General features: G+C 41.4%; 1 protein-coding gene across 1 annotated transcript; it reads right to left on the bottom strand.

Annotated features, from left to right (window-relative positions):
• Positions 1-2521: 2521 nt before the first annotated feature.
• Positions 2522-4236, bottom strand: atp5mj (ATP synthase membrane subunit j). The gene is made up of 4 exons (XM_029630724.2): positions 4128-4236; positions 3377-3500; positions 2990-3010; positions 2522-2684 (listed from the first exon to the last, which is right to left on the bottom strand). Exons 2-4 carry the CDS (start codon positions 3498-3500, stop codon positions 2671-2673), a joined length of 159 nt encoding a protein of 52 aa, XP_029486584.1. The 5' UTR covers positions 4128-4236; the 3' UTR covers positions 2522-2670.
• Positions 4237-25227: the final 20991 nt, after the last annotated feature.

The following is a 25227-nucleotide window of genomic DNA, read 5'->3' as shown; positions in this document are numbered from 1 at the left end:
GACACTCAAACCACATGTCTCCCTACACTTTATGCACTTCAGCCATACCCTAACTGTACACCCCTAAATCTACATAATTCATTGTCATAACTATAAATAACAGTCATTCATGCAATTGAATCAGTAACCATCAATTCACTTTCAATTCAAGATAAATGTGATTTCATTTCATATATTTAAAAACATTATTGTAATATAAGTAACACTTTATTTTAAGGTAGGCCTACATACACATAGCCATTAATTTGTAGTTTATATGTACAGTACCAGTCAAAAGTTTGGACACCTACTCATAGTTTTAGTACTAAAACTAGTACTAGTTTTACTTGTAGAATAATACTGAAGACATCAAAACTAGGAAATAACACATATAGAATCACATTGTAACCAAAAAAGTGTAACAAATCAAAATATATTTTATATTTGAGTTTCTTCAAAGTAGCCACCCTTTGCCTTGATGACAGCTTTGCACACACTTGGCATTCTCTCAACCAGCTTCATGAGTTAGTCACCTCATGAACAAGAACAAATTCTTATTTACAATGACGGCCTGCCAAACCCTGTAAGCCAAACCCTAACGACGCTGTGCCAATTGTGTGCCGTCCCCCGGCCGTGATTAGGAGTCCCATAGGGCGGCACAAAACTGTCCCAGCGTCGTCCGGGTTAGGCCGTCATTGTAAATAAGAATTTGTTCTTAACTGACTTGCCTAGTTCAATAAAAATACAAGTGTAAGCGCTTTCATTGTCTGCTTATATGCCCTCTTTATTTAGCTTACAGTTCCTACTTGGTGTGCCAGCTGAATACTGTAAGAACAGCCCATGTTCTTAATTCTGTTGCTGTGCATTTCAAAAGTGCTGAACAAATAATTATATTGACTACGACTACGTCCGTCCTAGCTCCCTCATTGTCTTAAATCGTAATTACGGAATGCCTCTGATCAACGTTCCCGTATGCCATAGTTTGTACATCTCAATTATCAGTAGAAACCACATTTGTTTAAGCAAGTCAGCCATATAAGATGTTTTCAAAAAGGCAATAAATGAGACTGAATGAACTGTTCCGCTGCCAGACAACGCTCTGCTGATAGCGGTGGTAAGGATTCACTCCACGGTGCTGAAAAGTAAGCTCTGCTGTTGGGACAGCTTTAAAGGGAAAGGGATACCTAGTCAGTTGTACAACTGAATGCATTCAACTGAAACGTGTCTTCCGCATTTAACGTCTCTGAATCAGAGGTGTGGGGGCTGCCATAAACGACATCCACATATTTTGTGTAGGCCCTAACAGCACCGTTTGTCACCATTACAGCGCAATTAATGTATTGTTTAGTGGCTTTGCTGGCATTCATCAACCACAAGATTTACATGCTAAAATCGCCACAGCATGACAGGCCCCATGGAAACATCAAATTGGTAGCTAAACTTTCCAGATGTCGACAAGTTAAAATACGCTAGACAAGGTGGGATATTTATCTCAGTAAAATAATTATGCGAGAAATGGTGGAACCCACCATAACAAAGTAAACATTCTGTGGTCCTCCCACTAAGGCTTGGGAAAGCATGCCGTTTAATAGGCTACAGATAAATTATTAAATTCATAGGGTGGTGTAAGTGCACGTTATGAGCTTGATGCTCCTTTCCAATAGGAGGTTCTTATTCTGGTGACATTGTGAAGGTTACCTACCCGCATTGTATCTGCTTGTTTAGTCCCGCAGTGAAGCGTTCCAAAAAAATGTTAGACATGACTTTGAAGACACCAGCAAATCAGCTCACGTTCTGGCCCCTGACCATCCACTCAAGAAAAAAAAGAAAGAAAAAATCTGCCCCTGGCTGAATATAGTTGATGATCCCTCGTTAGACAGATGGCATGCTTCCTTGATCAACAAAATCTATACCATTCGATTCGTTGGGTTTAATGTGTCCTTCGCTAACAAATAAGCATTTAAAACTTATTTTTATCCAGGGTCTCCCATTTTCCACCTGTAGAAGTGGGTGATTAAGAGGTAGTCGCACGTGACTGTGGTCTAGAATCAACTACAATGTCAGCCACAGTTGAAAAATAGGTCTGCCCCATGTTTACAATTTAAAATATGGTCACACTTCAGAAAAGGGAAGAGTTACTATGTCCATTGAGACAGCATACACAGAATGAGTCTCCACTAATTAGTCCTTTGACCAAATCAGAGCTGATCTGAAAACCAATTAGTAGGATTTTTTTTTTTGTCTGCCTGTGTAAACAGCACAGGAGTGTTTTCTGTTTAACTTGCCCTTTAAACTATAAATATGCCTTCATTATAGATAGAGGATATTAAGGATTGGCCAGAACTACATCACATTTGCATAACAAATAACTTAAATCCTAATAAACCTAAGACCTTAAATAACTACAAATATTGCTAATATGTATACCTTAAAATAAAGTCAATGGTTTAATAGAAAAATGTGTTGACTAACTTAACATATACCCATCTTTTTGAACCCGTTGAAGAGATTAAAATGATCACTGAATACAATGGCAAAAATGTATCATCCTTCTAGTGATCTCAGTAGACCATTTTATTGTTCCATAGAAACAGACAATATGGACAGACATTATGGTGTAAATTGAGCTGCTTCACATGGGGTGCTATTTCACATGGGGAAAGGGGGTGACCGCTCAGCATAGTGATGAAATCAATGTGCAGGCTCTGAAAAAAAAAAAAAAAGTCAATGCATACAGACTATTGCAAAATACTTAAAACGTAGGATGCTGTTCAAGTTAGCTTATTAATGTCAGGTGTTACACTACCTACTGCAGCAACATAGGCAGTAAGATAGCCGCAATGTCATCTCATGAAATGTTGGTTAATAGATCATAAAGTATAAACGTTTTGTTTTTTTGATTCCATGAACATGCTCATGTATAGCTGTTTTAACATGCAAATCTGCCATGTAGGTATCCCAGTAAACTTGAATAACATGAAATGCCAAATAGAAAACATGTTGCACTTACTTCCTTTAACTGCCTTCTTTCCTAAAGTTAGAAAAGGGAGAAGGACACAATAGATGTTAAAAAGCAAACACATACATTATCCAAATACAGGTGTACTAGCCCTGTACAAAGTTAATACGCGCCATTAAAAAGCCCATTCTGAAATTGCAGTAGTGTTCTGCTGCTGAATGATACAGTTTCTCCAATCACTGATGTAAAAGATCTTGTTCAGTTACTAAAGTTGATCCTCTTCAAGTCTGGTGTGCCTTACCAAGAATGAAAGATAATGCTTCACGCATTATTGCCCACAGCCACCAACTATTCAAATGAATTAAGACATAGTACAGTACTACGATTTCAGAAGCTTTGGTGTCAAACTTTTATTCAATTTAGCAGTAGACAACTCACCCCCATAAGAGACTTTGTAGTACAGGTATGTCATGACACCCAGGCCGACCCACATCTCCTGGTACGCCCCAGTGTAGTAAGGGCTCATCTTGGCCCACCAGCTTGAAAATACACGCCCTGCCATCTGTGTGAAAAATAACATTATTCTGTCAAATAGATTTATTTTCCAGGCAAAAAACAGGGTCGGTCCAGCAATGGAAGGAAATTAACTTGGAACAAGTGTACCTTAGCAGTAACACTACAGCTGGCTAGCTTGTAGTAAGTGGGAGGTGAGAGACGCCTAGGTGAAAGATTGTTAGCTAGCGTTAGCTGTATAGCCGAGCAAGCAATATGGTATATGCGCACCGAACAGAACTACCGTTGAAGCAGAGGACGTCGCATGACTTTCAACCATATCCGCCTCCTTAGCTAACGTTACCCAGTTGTCCTGATACATGGCTGTTACAAGTGTCAACTTACGTTATCAGGGCACACTAGTTAGTATGTATGTCTATGTGAAAAGTAACAGAACAAACTAGCTAGCTACATTTACACAATCACGCAAGGTTAGCTTGCTAAATTCCTGCAACTAAATGTTAGCCAGTTTGCTCGCTAACGTTGGGCCTCATGCAGAGGTTGTCGTCATGGCTGGCACGCGTAGGTAAACCTGATATATATATTTTTTAAACAAGGTAATCTGACATATTTAATTGATATTTTTGCACTAGGTATTGATTTGCAGACATAATCAAATATATTTGTAGGGCCTTACCTTCAGTATGTGATGCCCGGTCCGAAGAAGGTCACTTTCCAACGAAAACAATGTATGGTGTGTCGCAGAGCGTGCTGGGATACCAGTTTTCTTCTTTTGCAGCAAGCAGAGAGATAGTAGAATGCACATACAGATTTAGCCACATCGCCTCCCCGTGGTAGCCACGATTTATCATCCAGCAAAAGCACTCGACCCACCGATATAACATAGAAAATCTGCTGTTTCATTAACTTGTCCAGTGATTTTTTTTGTCGACATTTAGAAAGTTTGCATAGGAAATAGACGTGACAGTTGCCTTTCGATTTAACTATATTGTCTCGATAAAGACAACTAGAGGTAATTGTTTCACAAGACCTAAAAAAATGATTGATTTGTAAAAACCCACAGTGTCGAATAAAAATGAGGTGGTTGAAGTGTTCCCATTATGCATAGAGGCTAATTGCGCATTAATAAATTGAGACAGCCTGTATGCCTTCCCACCTAACTGTTTCATGTCTCAGGTAGCCCACGGAAGACAGCATGGTTATAATGCAAAATTAACTGAACAATTATTTTCCATATTCTAATAACGTATTACCACAGTCCGTGCCATGGTGAAATTTGCACTCCTGTAGATCTGAAATAATTGGATGGTGAAACTTGCATTCTGCCAACCAGAAAAGCAAGGCAAAGCAATTCCGGCATTCTTGAAAGTCAGGCCAATCCTTATCCCGCAAAGAAACATAATTTTTTATAGTTGTCATTTTTTAAATTTAGCAAGCAGTAGGCATTTGAAATTAAATGTTTATTAATTTTTTATTTAACCTTTATTTAACCAGGTAGGCCAGTTGAGGACAATGAAGATTTGTGGACAAGATAAAGCAAAGCAGTGCAACAAAAACAACAACACAGAGTTACACAAACAAACGTACAGTCAATAACACAATAGAGAAGAAAAATAGAAAAATCTATGTACAGTGTGTGTAAATGTAGAAGAGTAGGGAGGTAGGCAATAAATACGCCATAGAGGGGGTGGATGTGGGGTGGAACTTTATAGTTAGGCCTATGTGATGACATCACGTGCCCCGCGTACCTTCAAAATTATTTGTCAATCATTTATTCGAAAAACAGTTTCCATCATAGTGAGGCAATAAAGAAAGTAAGAGAACCGAACGATCCACCCCTGTCGAACGGATAACAATGTTTTTGATCTTTAGAAAATTTCTCCTATATCTGTCATTTCCATTACACATGTGGCAATGTTTTTGTTGTTGTTGTTGTGACATTGCTTTTGTCAAATAAACTTCGGTAAATGGAAACCTGTCTCCTGTTACTGAGTGGACTAAATGCTTTATTCCCGAGAGGAAGAGGCGAATCGAGAGGGCCCAAAATCTGTCTTCTCTAGCAGGTGGCGTTATTTTAGTATTTTCTTTGCTCAACAAGCGAGGAGGTTTTGAATGGAGGTCAATGTATCGACTTTGGTTAACCATTTTTTTATGGATTATTTGCTACGTGTGGTTTATTTGATCTAATATGTTTCGTAATAATTAGGTTGTTACGAGTGTACTGATATAACTAGGACACGTGACATCCCGGTAACTTTGAGAAAAAACACTTTATATTGTAGTTGTGCCTGATAGTCACTAGCAGTTACCTGGTCGTCATAAACCCCGCCTATGTCTACAAATTATCTTCTTAAAATGTGATTTTAAACCTAACCTAACCACACTGCTAACCAAGTCAAAAAGACCCTAATAATGCATCTCCAGGAGACCTGTGGATAATGCAGCTGGCTACCAATTCATTTTCATTCAGTCATGGCTGGTTTAGGAATTTATTTGAATCACCAATACTAATGGTTTGAAAGAAATCAAAAGTAACAGTCAGTATCTGGTGTGGCCACCAGCTGCATTAAGTACTGCAGTGCATCTCCTCCTCATGGACTGCACCAGATTAGCCAGTTCTTGCTGTGAGATGTTAACCCACTTTCCCACCAAGGCACCTGCAAGTTCCCGGACATTTCTGTGGGGAATGGCCCTAACCCTCAGATCCAACAGGTTCCAGACGTGCTCAATGGGAGATCCGGGCTCTTCGCTGGCCATGGCAGAACACTGACATTCCTGTCTTGCAGGAAATCATGCACAGAACGAGCAGTATGGCTGGTGGCATTGTCATGCTGGAGCGTCATGTCAGAATGAGCCTGCAGGAAGGGTACCACATGAAGAATGAGGATGACTTCCACAGGGTTGAGACTGCCTGCAATGACAACAAGCTCAGTCCGATGATGCTGTGACACACCGCTCCAGACCATGATGGACCCTCCACCTCCAAATCGATCCCGCTCGAGTACAGCCCTCGGTGTCACGCTCATTCCTTCAATGATAAAGGCGAATCCGACCATCATCCCTGGTGAGACAAAACCGCGACTCGTCAGTGAAGAGCACTTTTTGCCAGTCCTGTCTGGTCCAGCGACAGTGGGTTTGTGCCCATAGACGACGTGGTTGCTGGTGATGTCTGGTGAGAACCTGCCTTACAACAGGTCTACAAGCCCTCAGTCCATCCTCTCTCAGCCTATTGCAGACAGTCTGAGCACTGATGGAGGTATAGTGCGTTCCTGGTGTAACTCGGACGGTTGTTGTTACCACCCTGTACCTGTCCCGCAGGTGTGATGTTCGGATGTACCGATCCTGTGCAGGTGTTGTTACACGTGGTCTGCCACTACGAGAATGATCAGCTGTCCGCCCTGTAGCTCTGCCTCACAGTATGGACATTGCAATTTATTGCCCTGGCCACATCTGCAGTCCTCATGCCTCCTTGCAGCATACCTAAGGCACGTTCACTCAGATGAGCAGGAACCCTGGGCATCTTTCTTTTGGTGTTTATCAGAGTCAGTAGAAAGGCTTCTTTAGTGTCATAAGTTTTCATAACTGTGACCTTAATTAATTGCCTACCATCTGTAAGCTGTTAGTGTCTTAATGACTGTTCCACAGGTGCATGTTCATGGTTCATTGAACAAGCAGGGAAACAGTGTTTAAACCCTTTACAATGAAGATTTGTGAAGTTATTTTTACGAATTATCTTTGAAAGACGGTGTCCTGAAAAAGGGATGTTTCTTTTTTTGCTGAGTTTTTTCAGCAATAAGAGGGTGTGTCTGAAAATACCTGGTAGCCTATGCCAACACACTTTTTTTTACCATTATTCCTAAGGGAAGGTTGCTGGCTTCCCGACCAAATAGCAACCCAGTGGGCATGTGACGTGATAAAGACGTCTTTTTCTGGTTGAAATCTGGTCAGGACGTCTTATAACCAGATCACAACCATATTAAGACGTGAAAAATAAGTAATGTAAAATATGTCTCATTTTGGTTGATATCTGGTTTATGGTTTAAATCTCTATAATCATGTGCATAGTGTTTGTGGGCCATGCACCCATTAGATATAAGACACTAGAACAATTACAATTATTAAAATTGGAGTGATGTTATTTTTCATCAGGGTTTGCATGATTCAGCTTAGCACAGTTGGCAAACAATAGCTGGCAGTGCGGACCAAAATGGATTAGGGTTTCGTGGCATACTGTACCCAGTCATCACTCTTGGCCTATTCCGGTTGAGACTCTGGGGGCTTCAAGCAGACCGAGCTCTTCCCGAGTCTGGCAGAATCATATTACTTTGGGCTCCGGCTAATGATACTCAGGTCAAGTCCACTTAAGTTTATCCAGCCCAATGAACTTTTTCAGGAGTAGGGCCATTTGAAATTTGTATTTGGCAGGTGATGAAATACCAATTAAAAAAGCAAAGAAATGTGCTATATTTCACCTCAGAGTCATCGAATTTTCTAGATACAATGTGTCTCTGCGGTACTATAGCTATCAGAGATGGTCCATAATTTAGAGAATCTCCGTTGCTATTGCTTTTACTATCTACGGCAGTGTTTTTCGTAGTTTGCAATTGAAAAGTGCACATTCATTATCCATAACATTTGTTCCAGGCTTCCAGCATGTAAGATAAACATGCACAATAATACAGGATACAATGTGTCTCTGTGATCCTATAGCTATCAGAGAGAGGTATGTAGAAAAAGCTCCACCAATTCCTGGTTGATAAAATTCTAATAGTTTGGCTAAATGCAGTTTATGTGACAAAACAAGCAAGTATAGTGTAGAAAATCCATGTACCATCAAAACTGATGTGAAGAATCTTTTCCATAACCAAAAATATTGTATTTTCAGCTGTTTGAAGCTTGTGTACCAAACCCGAAAGTAAAAGATGCAAAAAATAAACTTAAGAATTGGAAGCATAGAAATTGTGCACACAGGACAGATCAACCACTTCTTAGACTTGCTTTCAATAAGAATGACAGATCTATAACTAATTACTATGTGAATTTGGTTGGGTCGCCCATAAAGGTACATACAGTGCCTTCAGAAATTAATCAGACCCCTTGACTTTTTCCACATTTTGTTACGTTACAGCCTTATTCTAAAATGAATTAAACGACAGAAAAAAATCCTCAGCAATCTACACACAATACCCCATAATGACAAAGCGAAAACAAGTTTAGAAATGTTAGCAAATGTATATATAAAAAATAAAAACAGAAATACCCTTTTTTACATAAGTATTCAGACCCTTTGATATGAGACTCGAAATTGAGCATAGGTGCATACTGTTTCCATTGATCATCATTGAGATGTTTCTACAACTTGATTGGAGTCCACAAGTGGTACATTCAATTGATTGGACATGATTTGGAAAGGCACACACCTGCCTATATAAGGTCCCACAATCGGCAGTGCATGTCAGAGCAAAAACCAAGCCATGAGGTCGAAGGAATTGTCCGTAGAGCTCCGAGACAGGATTGTGTCAAGGCACAGATCTGGGGAAGGGTACCAAAACATTTCTGCAGCATGGATGGTCCCCAAGAACACTGTGGCCTCCATGATTCTTAAATGGAAAAAGTTTGGAACCACCTAGACTCTTCCTAGAGCTGGCCGTCCGGTCACACTGAGCAATCGGGGAAGAAGGGCCTTGGTCAGAGAGTTGACCAAGAACCCGATGGTCACTCTGACAGAGCTCCAGAGTTCCTCTGTGGAGATGGGAGAAACTTCCAGAAGGACAACCATCTCTGCAGCACTCCACCAATCAGGCCTTTATGGTAGAGTGGCCAGAAAGAAGCCACTCCTCAGTAAAAGGCACATGACAACCTACTGTGATTTTGCCAAAAGGCACCTTAAGGACTCAGACCATGAGAAACAAGATTGTCTGGTCTGATGAAACCAATTTTGAACTCTTTGGCCTGAATGCCAAGCGTCACGTCTGGAGGAAACCTGGCACCATCCCTTCGGTGAAGCATGATGGTGGCAGAATCATGTTGTCGGGATGTTTGTTTTTCAGCGGCAGGGACTGGGAGACTAGTCAGGATCGAGGCAAAGGTGAACAGAGCAAGGTACAGAGAGATCCTTGATGAAAACATGCTCTAGGGCTCTCAGGAACTCAGACTGGGCTAAGCACACAGCCAAGACAACGCAGGAGTGGCTCCGGGACAAGTCTCTGAATGTCATTGAGTGGCCCAGTCAGAGCCCGGACTTAAACCTGATTGAACATCTCTGGAGAGACCTGAAAATAGCTGCACAGCAACGCTCCCAATCCAACCTGACAGAGCTTGAGAGGATCTGCAGAGAAGAATGGGAGAAACTCCCCAAATACAGGTGTCTTGTAGCATCATACCTAATAAGACTCAAGGCTTTAATCGCTGCCAAAGGTGCTTCAACAAAGTACTGTTTTAAGTTTTTATACATTTGCAAACATTTCTCCAAACCCATTTTTGCTTTGGAATTATAGGGTATTGTGCGTAGATTAATGAGATTTTTATTTATTTAATACATTTTAGAATAAGGCTGTAACGTAACAAAATGTGGAAAAAGTCAAGGGGTCTGAATACTTTCCGAATGCATTTCTATATTTTAAAATTCAAAATGTCAAAATTCAAATAGAAAAATTACCCTTGGTATGACCTTCTTAAAACAATTCCATATAGCTATAGCAGTAAGGCTGAACACAATTTTTCATCAAATAATTTGTACATATATTTTTTGATACTTCAAGGGGTCTTAAAATTCTAAATCAAACAGAAAGATTAACCTTGGTAAGACCTTAAAACAATTCAATATAGTTTAGTAGAACCCCGCCTCCCCCGGCTTAGATTCTTACGGGTTAACTGCCTTTTTCAATGTTTTATTATCCTTTTAGCGGGAATCTTCTAGCTTGGATGGAAGGATGGAGGAGGGAACAAATGGAACAAGTAAATGAGTTATTCAACCTGCTGACTAATGAATGTATATAGCCTACGTTTTGATGTCTTTCTCTCTCCATCTGTCTGCCAGATTGATGAGGGACAGCATATTCAATGTACTTGCTAGGCTACATCTAACTTATTGAAAACCTTGGGTAATTAATTGGTTAATCATTGTCCCTGTCTTTACAGTTCCTGAAACATGTCAATAACCTGATGAATGGCCTCTACAGCAGTGCTTGGCCACCCACTCAACCATCCCTCCTTAAATTCATAGTCATTGACAGTAAATTGTGTGGCATTTTTATTTTTTTTTGCTTTGACACTGATATTCAATGTTTATTTATTCCTACAACCAGCTTAGTAAGAGCTAGGTTGTACTAGCTATGATAAAAAGATGGCGCCGTCTTATCGGCTCTTAACCAACCATTCTATTTATTTATTTTTTTCGTGTTGTTCGTAATTTGTTTTGTACATAATGTTGCTGCTACCGTCTCTTATGACCGAAAAGAGCTTCTGAACATCAGAACTGGGATAACTCACCTCAAATTTGATGAAGGGTTCTTCTTCAATGAGTCGGACGTGAGGGATATACCATGGACACCTAACCAGGCCCAGATTCCCGTGATTCGCTGGAAAAGGAAACATAGGTTGTGCGGAAAGAGATCAGGATGCTTTGTGAGGATCAGGCGACGAGTGGCTAATCTGCCCTTGCCTTCCGTTCTGCTAGCTAACGTTCAATTGCTGGAAAATATATGGAACGTACTGAAAGCATGTATATCCTCCCAACAAGACATTAAAAACTGTCAAATCTTAGTCGTGGCTGAACCGAGTCGTGGCTGAACGACGACATTAAGAACATACCGCTGGCGGGTTATACATTCTATCGGCAGGATAGAACAGCAGCCTCTGGTAAGAAACAGGGCGGGGGCCTATGCATATTTGTAAACAATACCTGGTGCACAATATCTAAGGAAGTCACAGGGGTTTGCTTGCCTGAGGAAGAGTATCTCATGATAAGCTGTAGACCACACTATCTACCTAGAGAGTATTCATTCATACCACCACAGCCTGAGGCTGGGACTAAAACTGCACTCAATGAGCCGCCCTGAGATGGTGAAGGTAGGAAACGAAATCTCCACTTCATTGACCCTTAACACTGGGGCCAAACACAGACAAACTGAAATGGTCCATCCACACAGACATTGTGGTAAGAAGGCGCAACAGCGTTGCTGAAGAAATTTGAAGAAGAGGCTGAAGAAATTTGGCTTGTCACCCAAATCACTAACTTTTACAGATGCACAGATTCTCCCACTTAAAACGATGAGAGAGGCCTGTAATTTTCATCTTAGGTACACTTCAACTATGACAGACAAAATGAGAAAAAAAATCCAGAAAATCACATTGTAGGATTTTTAATTAATATATTTGCGAATTATGGTGGAAAATAAGTATTTGGTCAATAATAAAAGTTTATCTCAATACTTTGTTATATACCCATTTGGCAATGACAGAGGTCAAACGTTTTCTGTAAGTCTTCACAAGGTTTTCACACACTGTTGCTGGTATTTTGGCCCATTCCTCCATGCAGATCTCCTCTAGAGCAGTGATGTTTTGGGGCTGTTGCTGGGCAACACGGACTTTCAACTCCCTCCAAAGATTTTCTATGGGGTTGAGATCTGGAGACTGGCTAGGCCACTCCAGGACCTTGAAATGCTTCTTACGAAGCCACTCCTTCATTGCCAGGGCGGTGTGTTTGGGATCATTGTCATGCTGAAAGACCCAGCCACGTTTTATCTTCAATGCCCTTGCTGATGGAAGGAGGTTTTCACTCAAAATCTCACGATACATGGCCCCATTCACTCTTTCCTTTACACGGATCAGTCGTCCTGGTCCCTTTGCAGAAAAACAGCCCCAAAGCATGATGTTTCCACCCCCATGCTTCACAGTAAGTATGGTGTTATTTGGATGCAACTCAGCATTCTTTGTCCTCCAAACACGACGAGTTGAGTTTTTACCAAAAAGTTATATTTTGGTTTCATCTGCCATATGACATTCTCCCAATCCTCTTCTGGATCATCCAAATGCTCTCTAGCAAACTTCAGACGGGCCTGGACATGTACTGGCTTAAGCAGGGGGACACGTCTGGCACTGCAGCTTTGAGTCCCTGGCGGCGTAGTGTGTTACTGATGGTAGGCTTTGTTACTTTGGTCCCAGCTCTCTGCAGGTCATTCACTAGGTCCCCCTGTGTGGTTCTGGGATTTTTGCTCACCGATCTTGTGATCATTTTGACCCCACGGGGTGAGATCTTGCGTGGAGCCCCAGATCGAGGGAGATTATCAGTGGTCTTGTATGTCTTCCATTTCCTAATAATTGCTCCCACAGTTGATTTCTTCAAACCAAGCTGCTTACCTATTGCAGATTCAGTCTTCCCAGCCTGGTGCAGGTCTACAATTTTGTTTCTGGTGTCCTTTGACAGCTCTTTGGTCTTGGCCATAGTGGAGTTTGGAGTGTGACTGTGAGGTTGTGGACAGGTGTCTTTTATACTGATAACAAGTTCAAACAGGTGCCATTAATACAGGTATCGAATGGAGGACAGAGGAGCCTCTTAAAGAAGAAGTTGCAGGTCTGTGAAAGCCAGAAATCTTGCCTGTTTGTAGGTGACCAAATACTTATTTTCCACCATAATTTGCAAATAAATTCATAAAAAATCCTACAATGTGATTTTCTGGATTTTTTTTTTTCTCATTTTGTCTGTCATAGTTGACAGGGGCATTAAGGAGTGGGGGAGAGGAATCTGGGGCTGTGGGGTATGGGAGAGGGGTCAGGGGCGTTAAGGAGTGTGTGGAGGGGGACAGGTGGTCGGGTGGTCTGGGTCTTCATGTTGTTGTTGTCTGGCAGGGGGGTGGGGGGTTTGTGGCATTGGCCCGTTCAGCGTAGAAAAGGGGCAGGTTCGGTAGTAGTGCCCCTACCTCCATCACAGGTTGCAGGGTCATGTTGATTTGCATTCTGAAGCCTTTGCTGATTTGACAGATTATGGCTGTACAGGCTGCGGCCAGATGGCTCAGTTGGCCAGAGTTCCTGCACAGCTTGGGCATGCCGTAAAAGTGGACAGAGTCCCTGTTGTTCCCCAGTGTGATGGTGCTGGGTATGTGATTCCTGTAATAACAACATCTGTTATCTGTAATACCAACATGTTTCAAGCAGACCACCATAGTCCGTTTGCACAAGAACACAAAGGCAACCTGCCTAAATGACTACAGACCTGTAAGCACTCACGTCGATAGCCATGAAGTGCTTTGAAAGGTTGGTAATGGCTCACATCAACACCATTATCCCAGAAACCCTAGACCCACTCCAATTTGCATTCCGCCTAAATAGATCCACAGATGATGCAATCTCTATTGCACTCAACACTGCCCTTTCCCACCTAGACAATAGGAACACTTATGTGAGAATGCTATTCATTGACTACAGCTCAGCATTCAACACCATAGTACCCTCAAAGTTCATCACTAAGCTAAGGATCCTGGGACTAAACACCTCCCTCTGCAACTGGATCCTGGACTTCCTGACGGGCCGCCCCCAGGTGATGAGGGTAGGTAGCAACACACCTGCCACGCTGATCCTCAACAGTGGAGCTCCCAGGAGTGTGTGCTCAGTCCCCTCCTGTACTCCCTGTTCACCCATGACTGCATGGCTAGGCACAACTCCAACACCATCATTAAGTTTGCAGACGACACAACAGATCACCGACAATGACGAGACAGCCTATAGGGAGGAGGTCAGAGACCTGGCCGGGTGGTGCCAGAATAACAACCTATCCCTCAACGTAACCAAGACGAAGGAGATGATTGTGGACTACAGGAAAAGGAGGACCGAGTACGCCCCCATTCTCATCAACTGGGCTTTAGTGGAGCAGGTTGAGAGCTTCAAGTTCCTTGGTGTCCACATCAACAACAAACTAGAATGGTCCAAACACACCAAGACAGTCGTGAAGAGGGCATGACGTACGGCCCAGTACATCACTGGGGCTAAGCTGCCTGCCATCCAGGACCTCTACATTAGGCGGTGTCAGAGGAAGGCACTAAAAATTGTCAAAGATTCCAGCCGCCCCAGTCATAGACTGTTCTCTCTACTACCGCATGGCAAGCGGTACCGGAGTGCCAAGTCTAGGACAAAAAGGCTTCTCAACAGTTTTCACCCCCAAGCCATAAGACTCCTAATCAAATGGCTACCCGGACTATTTGCATTGTGTGCCCCCCAACCCCTCTTTCACACTGCTGCTACTCTCTGTTTATCAAATATGCAGTCATTTTAACTATACATTCATGTAGATACTACCTCAATTGGGCTGACCAACCAGTGCTCCCACACATTGGCTAACCAGGCTATCTGCATTTTGTCCCGCCACCCCCTCTTTTACGCTGCTGCTACTCTCTGTTCATCATATTTGCATAGTCACTTTAACCATATCTACATGTACATTACTACCTCAATTAGCCTGACTAACCGGTGTCTGTATGTAGCCTCGCTACTTTTATAGCCTCGCTACTGTATATAGCCTGTCTTTTTACTGTTGTTTTATTTCTTTACTTACCTGTTGTTCACCTAATAAATTTTTTGCACTATTGGTTAGAGCCTGTAAGTAAGCATTTCACTGTAAGGTTGTACCTGTTGTATTCGGCGCACGTAACAAAAACGTTGATTTGATTTGTTAGACTTAAAGGGGGTAGTTAATGCTAAATCTATATTTGGGTCAAATTCTTCTTACCTTATATTGTGGCTGAATGCCCATTGTGACAGAAGCCACAATAATCCATTATTTACTTCTGGCTACAGATTTCATGAATGGAAACAGCCGAACCGATGTTAGCAAAACTTCCTCAAAAACACTTCCTCGCAGCCTAAAAATCCCCACAATTCAATTGTGTGAGGATTTTTACGCTATGGTTGTAAAAAATCATCACAGCATGAGAATTCTCACAGTTCAATTCAGGGTTAACTCTGGGGTGTGAAGACTTGCTTTCCGAAATCAATCAAATGTAGAATCTTTTCATTTTTTGCCTTTTACTTAGTTGATCAGGTTGTGTAGATCAACAGGATAACAATTCAATTGAATACATTTTTAGATTTCATTTTAAGGCATCATAATGGAAACTTTGCAAGGGGGGTGTAAACTTTCACTCGGCACTGTATGTGGCCTGACCAAATTCATGTAGAATTTTGAGATATAGATCTGTCATCCTCAGTGAAAGAAAGTCTGACAAATGGTAGATCCATGCTTTGTGCACTATTTCTAGGGCTGTGACAATTCCAGTATCGCAATATTTTTTCCAAACTATTTGGTCTTTTAAAAACCTGCGGTATGTAAAATATTGCATGCTATAGCTTGCAAAATAAATGTGACTGGATGACATCATGTTTATTATCAACATTAGTGTTTTGCTAAATAAGTTAAATCTGCTTTGTGTTTTGTTTCCTTGCCACGATAGTAACGAGTATTGCAATACTGGTATCGTCTATGCTTCCCATCCTTAAGTTTAGCTTTTGTGTCTTTTTACTTTCTGGTTTGTACTCTAGCTTCAAACAGCTGAAAATAAAAAGATTGGTTACTGAAAATATATTTCACAATGATTAGCTACACCGGAGAGATTCAAACCTCTCCTCTGGGCCCCCCAGCTGTTCCATGTATTTGAACTATTCCACAGCAAGCACACCTGATTCAACTTGTCAACTACTCATCAATCCCTTGAATAGGTGAATCAGGTGAGCTAATTCAGGGCTACAACAAAATTGAGAAACGTCTGGGGGTTAGAAAACCACTGCTCTACACAACATTGCTCGTTTTGATACAAACTGAAATTAGGCCAACACAGCAGAGTGATTTCTACATATGGAGCCTCTAACATGGTTTTCAATTTATATAACATTTATGATAGGGAAGCTTTGAGGTGATTGTTTAATTAACTCTCTCTGACTGATGGTATAGTATTTAGTATTTTATTAGGATCCCCATTAGCCTTTGCTGAAGCAGCAGCTACCCTTCCTGTGGTCAACAACAAAACATGACATAATACAGAACATCAATAGACAAGAACAGCTCAAGGACTGAACTACACACATTTAAAATAACAACTGTAGAACCAAGAAAAGGTCCCACTGACAGCTAGACAGATTGCTGAGTTATCCACACATCAGCACACATACAGTACATACAATACATTCAGAAGGTATTCATACCCCTTGAATTATTCCACATTTTGTTACAGCCTGAATTCAAATTAAATTGTTTTCTCTCGCCGATCTACACAAAATACCCAAAAATGACAAAGTGAAAACATGTTTTTAGACATTTTTGCAAATGTATTGAAAATGAAATACAGAAATATCTTATTTATATAAGTACTTACAACCCTGAGTCAATACATGTTAGAATCGCCTTGGGCAGCGATTACAACTACTGGAAGTCTTTCTGGGTAAGTCACCTGGATTATATATTTAAGTTAATCTTTTAAAAATTATTCAAGCTCTGTCAAGTTGGTTGTTGATCATTGCTATACAGCCATTTACAAGTCTTGCCATAGATTCTCAACATGATTTAAGTCAAAACTGTAACCAGGCCACTCAGGAACATTCAATATAATCTTGGTGAGCAACAAAAACATTAGGAACACCCGCTCTTTCCATGACATACACTGACCAGGTGAAAGCTATGATCCCTTATTAATGATGTAACCTGTTAAATCCTCTTCAATCAGTGTCGATGAAGGTTTGGAGACGGGTTAAAGAAAGATTTTTAAGCCTTGAGACAACTGAGACAGGGATTGTGTATGTGTGCCATTCAGAGGATAAATTGGCAAACACATCATATTTAAGTGCCTTTGAACGGGGTAGGTGACAGGCACTTCAGTTTGAGTGTGTCAAGAACTGCAACGCTGCTTGATACAAACAGTTTCCCGTATGTATCAAGAATGGTCCACCTCCCAAAGGACATGCAGCCAACCTGACACAACTGAGGGAAGCATTGGAGTCCATATGGACCAGCTGAATCTGGTTGAATCTGTGTTTGAAATTCACTGCTCGACTGAGGGACCTTACAGATAATGTTGTGTGTGGGGGTGAGGTAGTCATTCAAAAATCATGTTAAACACTTACTGCACACAGAGTGAGTCCATGCAACTTAAGTCCATGCAACAATAAGTTGCATGGACTCACTCTGTGTGCAATAATAGTGTTTAACATGATTTTTGAATGACTTGTTAAGCACATTTGTACTCCTGAAGTTATTTAGTCTTTTCATAATAAAGGGGTTGAATACTTGACTCAAGACATTTCAGCTTGACATTTTTTATTAATTTGAAAACATTAAAAAATATATAATTCCACTTTGACATTATGGGGTATAGTGGGTAGGCCAGTGACACAAAATCACAATTTAATACATTTTAAATTCAGGCTGTAACGCAACAAAATGTGGAAAAAGTCAAGGGGTGTAAATACTTTCTGAAGGCACTGTATGTCCAAGAGCTATCCAGGTCAGAGAGGCATTGTACTGTGAGGTGTTGTTTTGTGTTTTAAAGCTCATTTTGCTGTTTGCTTGAAAAATCTGAGATAGAACCCTATATACGGTTCGTTGCCTTGAATTCGTTCTGGATTTAGGAACTGTGAAGAGACCCCTGGAGGCTTATGTCTGTCAGAATTATATGTATATTGATTATACAGCCAATTTGGAATTTTCAACAACATTTCTCACAAAAACAAGACTTGATCCAGTCAATTTCTCTACTTTGAGCCAAGAGAGACGGACATGCACACTATTGACATTAGACTGTTGACACTCAAATCAAAATCAAATCAAATCAAATTTGATTTGTCACATACACATGGTTAGCAGATGTTAATGCGAGTGTAGCGAAATGCTTGTGCTTCTAGTTCCGACAATGCAGTGATAACCAACAAGTAATCTAACTAACAATTCCAAAACTACTGTCTTATACACAGTGTAAGGGGATAAGGAATATGTACATAAGGATATATGAATGAGTGATGGTACAGAGCAGCATACAGTAGATGGTATCGAGTACAGTATATACATATGAGATGAGTATGTAGACAAAGTAAACAAAGTGGCATAGTTAAAGTGGCTAGTGACATAAGAATGCAGTCGATGATCTAGAGTACAGTATATACATATGCATATGAGATGAATAATGTAGGGTAAGTAACATTATATAAGGTAGCATTGTTTAAAGTGGCTAGTGATATATTTACATCATTTCCCATCAATTCCCATTATTAAAGTGGCTGGAGTTGGGTCAGTGTCAATGACAGTGTGTTGGCAGCAGCCACTCAATGTTAGTGATTGCTGTTTAACAGTCTGATGGCCTTGAGATAGAAGCTGTTTTTCAGTCTCTCGGTCCCAGCTTTGATGCACCTGTACTGACCTCGCCTTCTGGATGATAGCGGGGTGAACAGGCAGTGGTTCGGGTGGTTGATGTCCTTGATGATCTTTATGGCCTTCCTGTAACATCGGGTGGTGTAGGTGTCCTGGAGGGCAGGTAGTTTGCCCCGGTGATGCGTTGTGCAGACCTCACTACCCTCTGGAGAGCCTTACGGTTGAGGGCGGAGCAGTTGCCGTACCAGGCGGTGATACAGCCCGCCAGGATGCTCTCGATTGTGCATCTGTAGAAGTTTGTGAGTGCTTTTGGTGACAAGCCGAATTTCTTCAGCCTCCTGAGGTTGAAGAGGCGCTGCTGCGCCTTCTTCACGACGCTGTCAGTGTGAGTGGACCAATTCAGTTTGTCTGTGATGTGTATGCCGAGGAACTTAAAACTTGCTACCCTCTCCACTACTGATCCATCGATGTGGATAGGGGGTGTTCCCTCTGCTGTTTCCTGAAGTCCACAATCATCTCCTTAGTTTTGTTGACGTTGAGTGTGAGGTTATTTTCCTGACACCACACTCCGAGGGCCCTCACCTCCTCCCTGTAGGCCGTCTCGTCGTTGTTGGTAATCAAGCCTACCACTGTTGTGTCGTCCGCAAACTTGATGATTGAGTTGGAGGCGTGCATGGCCACGCAGTCGTGGGTGAACAGGGAGTACAGGAGAGGGCTCAGAACGCACCCTTGTGGGGCCCCGTGTTGAGGATCAGCGGGGAGGAGATGTTGTTGCCTACCCTCACCACCTGTGGGCGGCCCGTCAGGAAGTCCAGTACCCAGTTGCACAGGGCGGGGTCGAGACCCAGGGTCTCGAGCTTGATGACGAGCTTGGAGGGTACTATGGTATTGAATGCCGAGCTGTAGTCGATGAACAGCATTCTCACATAGGTATTCCTCTTGTCCAGGTGGGTTAGGGCAGTGTGCAGTGTGGTTGAGATTGCATCGTCTGTGGACCTATTTGGGCGGTAAGCAAATTGGAGTGGGTCTAGGGTGTCAGGTAGGGTGGAGGTGATATGGTCCTTGACTAGTCTCTCAAAGCACTTCATGATGACGGAAGTGAGTGCTACGGGGCGGTAGTCGTTTAGCTCAGTTACCTTAGCTTTCTTGGGAACAGGAACAATGGTGGCCCTCTTGAAGCATGTGGGAACAGCAGACTGGTATAGGGATTGATTGAATATGTCCGTAAACACACCGGCCAGCTGGTCTGCGCATGCTCTGAGGGCGCGGCTGGGGATGCCGTCTGGGCCACTCTGGGTACATTGAAGGGCAAGACATGCTGCTCTGCTCTGGGCCAGCTGCAGCTTTTCTAGGTCCTTCTTTGCGGCCCATGACCAGTATAACAGGTACTTGTTTGGTCGACCGTGATGTTAAAAATGCTGCGCATCTCTTCATCACAGACAGACCTCTCCCCATCTTTACAACAATTTAATCAACATGCCTTGACCGTGACAATTTAGTCTAAGGTGACACCAAGAAGTTAAGTCTCAATTTACTAAACAATCCCATCATTCATTACCAGATTCAGCAGAGATCTAGAACATAGGAAATTCTTTGTACCGAATACAACTCTTTTAATTTTAGATATGTATAGAACATAGGCATGTTTACCTAGCCAACCCAATTCCAATAATTTGGCTTATACGATACAGACCTGATCCTTTTCCCAAAAGGTCAGCAACAAAAGACCACGTGGAATCAGGGGCCTCATAAATGCTTCGATTTCATACTAAATATGTGCATAAGATCAGTTCTCAAAATGTGAGTATGCATGATTTATAAAATGTTTGTACGAATGTATGAAGTGTTGTAAATCAACCATAATCTTTCATTTATAAATCAAACATTTTTGTAAAATTGAGTGCATATGCATGAGCATTGCAGTTCCGCTTGGTACACTCCTCACTCACCATATATGGTAACAAGTTACACATGTATTTGCTATATAAGGCTATGGATTAGGACAAGAATTGACAAAGGTCATTTTTCTACATTTTCTCCACGTCACCTTCATCCAGTAGCATCATTTGAAAGATGGATTTCTCAAAAAAGATTTTATATAATTTAATACAGTTGAAATTATATTAAATGTTTCACAATGATCATAAATATTCAAATTGACGGCCGTCATGTATTAAAATGTAAGATGGATTCATGGCATGGTGATTTCAGTTTTGTTATATAAACACTGTGAGGCAGAACTTAATGCATGTCAGTGCAGGGGTGTAATCATTGTGACAATTACAGAGCAAAACATTGCACAACAGAAACCGTTTACTCCAAACAGAAACCATTTTGCAACGAAAACGTGTTACTATTGGACAAATTCAGGTCGGTCCCGCCCCATTTCTTTTCGTTTGCTTCTTAAACGTTAAATGGTTTGTGTTGCAAGACGCAATGAATAAACCTGTCACGTTCTGACCATAGTTCTATTATTTTATTCTTTGTTTTAGTATGGTCAGGGTGTGATTTGGGGTGGGCAGTCTGTTTGTTTTTCTATGTTGGTTTATGTGTTCAGCCTAGTATGGTTCTCAATCAGAGGCAGGTGTCGTTAGTTGTCTCTGATTGAGAATCATACTTAGGTAGCCTGGGTTTCACTTTTGGTTTGTGGGTGTTTGTTTCCGTGTGAGTGTTTGGGCCACACGGTACTGTTTCGGTTTTGTAAATTCACGTTGTCATTTATTGTTTAGTGTTCTGAGTTTTAATTCAATATCATCATGAACACTTACCATGCTGCGTTTTGGTCCAATCCTTACTCCTCCTCAGACGAAGAGGAAATCCCTTACAAAACCTCTGGATTTCTTAAAACAATACTAAGGGGAGATTACAAAATTTGAGAACACCTGCTCATTCAAGGGTTATTCTTGATTTGTACTATTTTCTACATTGTAGAATAATAGTGACAACATCAAAACTATGAAATAACACATATGGAGTCATGTAGTAACCAAAAAGTGTTATTTCAGATTCTTCAAATAACCACCCTTTGCCTTGACAGCTTTGCTCACTCTTGGCAATCTCTCAACCAGCTTCACCTGGAATGCTTTTCCAACAGTCTTCCCACATATGCTAAGCACTTGTTGGCTGCTTTTCCTTCACTTCACTCTGCGATCCGATTCATCTCAAACCATCTCAATTTGGTTGAGGTCGGGGGATTGTGGAGGCCAGGTCATCAGCCTGGATGTGTGTTGGGTCATTGTCCTGTAGAAAAATGAATGATCGTTGCAGAATGCTGTGATAGTCATGCTGGTTAAGTGAGTCTTGAATTCTAAATAAATCACAGTGTCACCAGCAAAGCACCCACACACCACCACCTCCGTGCTTTACGGTGGGAAAGATCATCCGTTCACCCACACAGCGTCCCACAAAAAACAAAAATATCCAATTTAGACTAAAGAACAAAGGACAAATTTCCACCGGTCTAATGTCCATTGCTCGTGTTTCTTGGGTCAAGCAAGTCTCTTCTTCTTATTGGTGTCCTTTAGTAGTGGTTTCTTTGCAGCAATTCGACCATGAAGGCCTGATTCACACACTCTCCTCTGAACAGTTGCTGTTGAGGGGTGTCTGTTACTTGAACTCTGAACTATTTATTTGGGCTGCAATTTCTGAGGCTGGTAACTCTAATGAACGTATTCTCTAAAAGTGGTAACTCTGGGCCTTCCATTCCTGTGGCGGTCCTCATGAAAGCCAGTTTCATCATAGCACTTGATGGTTTTTGCGACTGCACTTGAAGAAAAGCCCAAAGTTCTTGAAATATTCCGTATTGACTGACCTTCATGTCTTAAAGTAATGATGGACTGTCGTTTCTCTTTGCTTATTTTAGCTGTTCTTGACATAATATGGACTTGGTCTTTTACCAAATAGGGATATCTTCTGTATACTCCCCCTACCTTGTCAAAACACAACTGATTGGCTCAAACACATTAAGAAGGAAAGAAATTCCACAAATGAACTTTTAACAAGGCACACCTGTTAATTGAAATGCATTCCAGGTGACTTCCTCATGACACTGGTTGAGAGAATGCCAAGAGTGTGCAAAGCTGTCATCAAGGCAAAGGGTGGCTACTTTGAAGAATCTCAAATAGTTACTTTTTTAGTTACTTCAGTATTGCTTTCATCAGACCAGAGTGTCCTTTAGGCGCCTTTTGGCAAACTCCAAGAGGGCTGTTGTGTGCCTTTTACTGAGGAGTGGCTTCTGTCTGGCCACTCTACAAAAAAGGCCTGATTGGTGGAGTGCTGCAGAGATGGTTGTGCTTCTGGAAAGTTTTCCCATCTCCACAGAAGAACTCTAGAGCTCTGTCAGAGTGACCATCGGGTTCTTGGTCACCTCCCAGACAAAGGCCCTACTCCCCCGAATGCTCAGTTTGGTTGGACAGCCAGCTCAAGGAAGAGTCTTGGTGGTTCTAAATGTATTCCATTTAAGAACGATGGAGACCACTGTGTTCTTGGGGACCTTCAATTCTGCAGAAATGTTTTGGTACCCTTTCCCAGATCTGTGCCTCGACACAATCCTGTCTCGGAGCTCTACGAACAATTCCTTCGACCTCATGGCTTGGTTTTTGCTCTGACATGCACTGTCAACTGGGGGACCATATATAGACAGGTGTATGCCTTTCCAAATCATGTCCAATCAATTGAATTTACCACAGGTGGACTACAATCAACTTGTAGAAACATCAAGGATGATCAATGGAAACGGGATGCACCTGAGTATCATAGCTAAGGGTCTGAATACTTATCTAAGGGATATGTTTATTTTTATAAATGTACTAAAATGTCTAAAAACCTGTTTTCACTTTGTCATTATGGGGTATTGTGTGTAGATTGATCATGACAAAAACATGTAATCCATTTTAGAATAAGGCAATAACATAACAAAAGGTGGAAAAAGGGAAGGGGCCTGAATACTTTCCAAATGCACTGTGTGTGTGTATACACATTTTTACACACACATACATATACAGTTGAAGTCGGAAGTTTACATAAACTGAGTTTAAATGTATTTGGCTAAGGCGTTTCACCATTTCTGACATTTAATCCTAGTAAAAATTCCCCGTCTTAGGTCAGTTAGGATCACCACTTTATTTTAAGAATGTGAAATGTCAGAATAATAGTAGAGAGAATGATTTATTTCAGCTTGTATTTATTTCATCACATTCCCAGTGGGTCAGAAGTTTACATACACTTAATTGGTATTTGGTAGCATTGCCTTTAAATTGTTTAACTTGGGTCAAACGTTTCAGGTAGCCTTCCACAAGCTTCCCACAAAAAGTAGGGTGAATTTTGGCCCATTCCTCCTGACAGAGATGGTGTAACGGAGTCAGGTTTGTAGGCATTCTTGCTCGCACACGCCTTTTCAGTTCTGTCCACAAATTTTCTATAGGATTGAGGTCAGGGCTTGTGATGGCCACTCCAATACCTTGACTTTGTTGTCCTTAAGCCATTTTTCCACAACTTTGGAAGTATGCTTGGGGTCACTGTCCATTTGGAAGACCCATTTGCGACCAAGCTTTAAATTCCTGATGTCTTGAGATATTGCTTCAATATATCAAAATAATTTTATTTTTTTATGATGCCATCTATTTTGTGAAGTGCACCAGTCCCTCTTGCAGCAAAGCACCCCCACGCTTCACGGTTGGGATGGTGTTCTTTGGCTTGCAAGCATCCCCCTTTTTCCTCCAAACAGAACGATGGTCATTATGGCCAAACAGTTCCATTTTTGTTTCATCAGACCAGAGGACATTTGTCCAAAAAGTACTTCTTTGTCTCCATGTGCTGTTGCAAACCGTAGTCTGGCTTTTATATGGCGGTTTTGGAAGAGTGGCTTCTTCCTTGCTGAGCGGCCTTTCAGGTTATGTCGATATAGGATATAGCAAAGAGGTACTGAGTTTGACGGTAGGCCTTGAAATATATCCACAGGTACACCTTCAATTAACTCAAATGATGTCAATTAGCCCATCAGAAGCTTCTAAAGCCATGAAATCGTTTTCTGGACATTTCCAAGCTGTTTAAAGGAACAGTCAACTTAGTGTATGTAAACTTCTGACCCACTGAGATTGTGATAGAGATTTATAAATGAAATAATCTGTTTGTAAACAATTGCTGAAAAATTACTTATATCATGCACAAAGTAGATGTCCTAACCGACTTGCCAAAACTGTAGTTTAAGAAATTTGTGGATTGGTTGAAAAACGAGTTAATGACACCAACCTAAGTGTATGTAAACTTCCGACTTCAACTGTATGTTAGTTTATCTCCCGTTGTTATCGTGTCAAGTCAGTTTGATACCAGACAGTGTCGTCTAGGTTCTCTACTCCCAACCCCAATGAAAAATGTACCCATTAGGAACATTGAAAATTGCAAAGCTGGTAATTCATTGTAAGAATATTTC

This window comes from Oncorhynchus nerka, linkage group LG24 (assembly GCF_034236695.1).
Source record: "Oncorhynchus nerka isolate Pitt River linkage group LG24, Oner_Uvic_2.0, whole genome shotgun sequence".
In the NCBI taxonomy this organism is placed as follows: Eukaryota; Metazoa; Chordata; class Actinopteri; order Salmoniformes; family Salmonidae; genus Oncorhynchus; species Oncorhynchus nerka.
The sequence above is the reverse complement of the archived record's forward strand: the minus strand, read 5'-3'. Positions and strand labels throughout refer to the sequence as shown.

Excerpts from the sequence above, each read along its gene's own strand:
- atp5mj (XM_029630724.2), bottom strand. The coding sequence starts at position 3,500 with ATGGCAGGGCGTGTATTTTCAAGCTGGTGGGCCAAGATGAGCCCTTAC. Across the intron at positions 3,011-3,376 it reads CTACAAAGTCTCTTATGGGG|GAAAGAAGGCAGTTAAAGGA; the intron begins GTGAGTTGTCTA and ends TTCTAACTTTAG.